This window comes from Magnolia sinica, chromosome 12 (assembly GCF_029962835.1).
Source record: "Magnolia sinica isolate HGM2019 chromosome 12, MsV1, whole genome shotgun sequence".
NCBI lineage: Eukaryota > Viridiplantae > Streptophyta > Magnoliopsida > Magnoliales > Magnoliaceae > Magnolia > Magnolia sinica.
The window spans coordinates 31,668,322-31,673,749 of NC_080584.1; the positions used below are offsets into that span (position 1 = coordinate 31,668,322).

A 5,428-nucleotide genomic window follows, 5' to 3' on the forward strand; every position below is an offset into this window, starting at 1 on the left:
TGCTACCAGTTTTATCGGTATTGCCAAGCCAGAGATACGTATAATATCGAGGATATTTCGATAATATTGGGGATACATTGAACAATGCATTCAGCACGCAATACACTAATTTAGAACACCTTATGAAGATATTCCTACTCATAGCTCAGTGGTAGACACTCCGTGTTTTTCCTCTGAGGTCATGGGTTTAAGAACCCATGTGGTGTGTAAGAGTCTGTCTATTGACCTTTCAAAAAAAAACAAAGAAGGATCCCCACAAAGAACTTCAAAAAATGGGATTTTCAGATTTTTATTTTTTATTTTCTGGAATTTCAAACATGTAACCACAAGAAAATTTTGAAAAAATGTTTATTTTTCCTTTTTTTTTAAAATAAAATAAAATTCAGAAAGTATTAACATTAGTATCGTCAATATGATCGATAATATTGGCGATATTATTGAATTATCAACAAATACACTATTTATTTCAAAGGGCTATTGCCGATATCACGCAATATCTAAAACATTGTGAAATATTGGCGATATTAGGAATAGTATTGACAATAACTTGCAAGTTTTATTTTCTCCAAGTATCCCTAAGGTGTTATACAGATTTCATCAGCCAATATTATTGATGATAAGCAATATTTTGAACAATGCATGCAGGAAGATTAGGCTTGCAGCAAGAGATATTGATGCAACTCCGACTGTCTCTCTAACCAAGAGATATTGCTGCAAATCCAATAGTTAACACTATGCCAGACCGAAAGGCTTCATAATTGCCTAATAAACCAAAAGAATGAGAAACATGCAGTGCTACCAAAGAATAAGCTGAACACTGGAAAAAATACAAATCCACAATTCAGCAAAACTTTAAACAGACACTCCATCCTATCATCATGGTTAATACCAAGAAGTAACATCCTCTACCTGGATTTAGCCAAATCATCTTCCAGATTTCTGACCTGTTCAGAAGCCTGCTCAAGGGCCTTTTTGGTAGCTTCCTGCTAATAAATAGTTTGCAGGGGAGAAAAAAGTATAAAACACGTGAAATATACATGTCCATATCCAATGTTCAATGAATATAGCTTTCACCTGTGAACCTTCAGATAGAAGGATAAGGTCTTTCCTGCCATCTTCTGCAAATATCACAACATAAATTAGATGGGCTGAATGACACACACAAACACACACACACACACACACAAGGAGAGAGAACTCCATAGCATGCACAATTAAGAGCATGGTTTGAAATTATCTGCACAGATTCAGCTATTCACACCCTCGAGCACATTCAAATTATGCCCAGCTGCCTTTATTTTATTTTTTGTTTTGTTTTTCTTGATGGGTAAGCTGGGCTCGCACCCAAACCTCAACGTTAAAATGCACCCTGTCTAGTATCAAGTTACAGGCGTGAATCATGCCTAAATGCCCTTAGTGATGGCACATTTTAGAACAAAAAAAAACCCAAAATAGTGAAAGAATCAATCAGCCTGCAAGCCAAAATTTGCAATAGAACCTGGAAAAGTTTCTGGAAGACGAGAATAAGAAGCACGAGATTTAAGCTCTTCTTCATATAATCTCTTACACAATGCGACCTATGCCAAAAAAATAAGAAAAAGAATTAGGCATTTTTGCTCCACAACAAGCATCACATCCAGCTGCTCTTGATGCACGAGCATAAATTCCAAAGCTAACATTTCTAGGCGATGCAAAATTTATAAAAAATAAAATAATAAAAAAATAAAATAAAATTTAAAATTTAAAAAAATTAAAAAAATAAAAAAAAAAGATTGTAGAATTAATACTTACAGAGTCGTGAAGTGATTCTATCATTCGTCCTTGCTCTTCAGACCTTTCTAATACAGATGCAACTTTGGATGATTCCTCATCAATATGCTTCTGTAGTTCCATTTCAAACTTCTCCTGGTAACCCACAGAATTGGTCCCAAATTGAAAAGATAAACAAAAACAAAAACCAGGGTCAGTTTAGATAAAGCAACCATGGTCTCACTTTACAAATTGTGGGTGTATGTGCATGAGGTCCTATGGTTGGCCCATAGGTACATACACATGGGTTGTTTTGGACAAATGTAATTAATTTTTCAGCCTTCTATCTCTGTTTCATACTTTCTTTATTGCTCCTTAGCCTTCCTTTAGTTTTTTCTTCATTTAAGGGCATAAATGTAATTTTATCTTTTCTTTTACTATTATAAATGAGAGAGAGCTAAACATCCCAGCCCATATGCTCTCTTTCTCTCAAATTCTCTCCTTCTTAACACAAATCAAATACTATTAAAAGCGGAGAAATTTTTGACTAGATCATAAAAAGTACGAACTTCAAATATTGGGCAAGTGTTTGCCATTTTATGGCCTTTAATGGGTAAAAAGAAGAAGCTTTCATGGGAATTTTTCCCATAAAATAAAATACTCCACATTCTTCTAATTTTGGAAATCACAAGTTCAAATAGAAATGGGACCTCCCAATAAATTTAACTAAAAAGTGCAATACAACATAATTAAACTAGAGTAGTGCAGGCCCTCAAAGCCAATAAAAAATACAAGAGATTGACCGCAAGAAATAATGAAGTTACCTTTAACTCAGCATCTATTTGATCATGCTTTATAGAAAGACTATGCATGAGTCTACGTAGCTGGACATTTCGCCCAACTAATCCATTGACATCCTTAAAAGTCAACTGCTTAAGACAAAAGGCCAAGGATTGAATATTCCATCATGCAGGTACAAGGAGTTAAAACTCGAAATTTATGTATTAAAAAAAAAAAAAAAAAAAACAAAACAAAAAAGCTCAAGAGATGTTCTAAGATGACCTTTTCAACTTCAGTCCCATCTTCCATATCAACCACGCTGGAAGTAGGAGAATCAGTAGGATCCTGACTGGCTACCCCACAACGAAGTTGAATATCCCGGCATTCCTTAAGAAGAACTGTCACCTGAAATATCAGCTCCAAAACAATCAACAAAATACATCATCAAAAGTGGTATTCATATTGAAAGCACTACATTCGAAGTTTCTTAATACAATATCAGCTCAAAGATTGAATGATACTGTATCAGCTTGTGTATTTTGTGGTTTCGAGCACAGCCAATTAATTAAGTCCAACAACTAAAGATATGGGGAAACTAGAAAGCAAGTTAATGCAATTTCATGTTATTACAGAAAAAGTCACTTCAATACATTCAGTTAGGAAGAAACTCCCATCAATAACAGACAAGAGTACACACGGAGATGGAACATGTTTTACCTGCTTTTGGAGGTCGATTATCTATTTCTGTGCAATATTGTGGTCTCGTTCATGCCTCCCCAAGTCGACCTGAAAAAGGACCAAGTTAAATGGGTGAAAAAAAAAAAAAAAGTTTTCCTAGACACTTGGGAGGGTGTTTGGTTGCTGGTTTTTTAATTTCTCGGCCTAGCAATTCCATGGTTTTCATTAAAAACCAGTTTGGTTTGTACTTCCTTGTTGGTTTTATATTTCCCAGGAATTCTATTGCCCAACTTTTGTTCAAAAGACTTGCCCCAGCTTCTAGCTGGGAAATGGAAAACCAAGGAAATTAAAACGGAATTTCGGACTTTTCCCAGGTTTCCGAGAAGACAGTGTGGATCAACAAAACAACATTTAATCATTCCCAAAGAAATATTAAGCCATTTCTAATATTCCCCCAGAAAACATAAAAACCAGGGAATGAATTCCCCAGCTACCATACACGCCCTCAAACTGAGGAATCGGCCATTCATATACCTTCAACTCCCGGATGATATTCTCTAAGTAAGCATTCTCTGAAAGTCTCGTCAAATTGTATGCTTCCGCCATTCTCTCATGTTCCGCTGAGATAAGTGAAATCCTGCTCATTAGTACTTTGAAATAAAATCAATGACAAGAAAATATATCACATTGAGAAGGAACTCCTTGGGAAGATCATCCCAATTATAGCTATTGCAAAATGACATGGTAACTCAAGTCCATTGAAAGAAAATGACCATAATAAATCTGGATCATAATCAACATGGCCCACTCCCAGCTATATGTCTCAGTGTCACATAAGCCTATATCGCAAAATCTCAAGATTTGAAATAGGTTACCTAATTATTATGCTTGGACAAAATTCATTAACCTGACATTAACCGTCAACCTTTAACTGGGCTTGGGACCTACTGATATGATGTTACAAGGTGGAGGTTTCACAATCGAACTCATAAGTTCAAAAAGAAGAAAAAGAACAACTCAAGGCCACCTAACCAATTTGACTCAATCAGACCAGCATCCCAAGCCGTACAAGATTGCTTGGGTGAATGGCAGGTTATCCCTGTGACCAAGCGGTGATTAGTAAGCTTCTCCTTGAGTCCTTGCAAAATATCACTTTGGTGTGACATCATTCCAATGAAAGAAACACATATATATTACTGAGGCTCCCATGGATATATGACAAGGATGTGACACACAAGGGTCAAAAGAACACGTATAGGTGGAGGTTTCACAATTGAACTCGTAAGTTTAAAAAGAAGAAAAGAAGAACTCGAGTCCACCTCACCAACTTGACTCAATCAGACTAGCATCCTAAGCTGTACAAGATTGCTTAGGTGAATGGCGGGTTCATCCCCTTGTCTAAGCGGTGATTAGTGAGCTTCTCCTTGAGTCCTTACAAAATATCACTTTGGTGTGACATCATTCCAATGAAAGAAACACAAGTATTGTTGAGGCGTCCAAGGATATTGATGGGGACATCACGCGCGCGCGCGCGCGCCCGGCCGCCCGCCGACTCCCCTACGCACGTACGCAAGGAGAAGGAGGGCCCCACCATCGATCTGGATCAATGACGACATCTAGGGAATGACTCCTAGTTAGAAGACGAAGTTTTGGTTTATTGGAGTGGGTCCGATAGTCAAGTAAAGTCCATCATGGTATCTCATGATCGTGGCCCACTAGTCTAATTAGTCTCATATTTTAGGCTTTGCTTATTAATGTTATTTAGAATATCATGGACGGTTTAGATTTCTTTGATTAGTTTTGTTTTTGTTTACTTCATCGCCAAGTAATAGGTTGCGCACATGGCGCGAGTCTTAGGATATAGGGTTTTCCTATAAATAGGCACCCCTTGTATTTCTTTTTTCTTATGGAAGCTTAATAAAAATTCTGCGTTTTCCTATTCCTATGAATTCTCAAGTTGTGGAAATCCAATTGGGTGCGAAGCCCTCCCTTCACTGGGGGCTAACTACCGTGGTGCGAAGCCACATTAATCCCAATTCGCCCACATCCTCTACCATCTCTATTTCTCATCTTCCGCCACCATCTGTGCTTCAAATTTGTTCTTTATTGCAGCAGTTTTCCTTTTTACAACAGAATTCCAGATTCTGGCCTTGCAGGAGGGCCGAAACTTCGGCGGAGCACCACGCACAAACTACGCATCTGATCAACGCGCAACTCGGGG

The 5,428-nt window shown here is 37.4% G+C and overlaps 1 protein-coding gene across 2 annotated transcripts; it reads right to left on the reverse strand.

Annotated features, from left to right (window-relative positions):
* Positions 1–842: 842 nt before the first annotated feature.
* LOC131220434 (nuclear-pore anchor-like) lies at positions 843–3,790 on the reverse strand. Of its 2 annotated transcripts, none has more exons than XM_058215350.1 (8): positions 3,742–3,790; positions 3,247–3,315; positions 2,812–2,934; positions 2,574–2,678; positions 1,792–1,905; positions 1,499–1,577; positions 1,075–1,118; positions 843–983 (listed from the first exon to the last, which is right to left on the reverse strand). In XM_058215350.1, exons 3-8 carry the CDS (start codon positions 2,836–2,838, stop codon positions 906–908), a joined length of 447 nt encoding a protein of 148 aa, XP_058071333.1. In that variant the 5' UTR covers positions 2,839–2,934; positions 3,247–3,315; positions 3,742–3,790; the 3' UTR covers positions 843–905. The 2 variants fall into 2 exon arrangements, with proteins under 2 accessions (XP_058071333.1, XP_058071331.1); XM_058215348.1 differs by having other exon boundaries at positions 851–986.
* Positions 3,791–5,428: the final 1,638 nt, after the last annotated feature.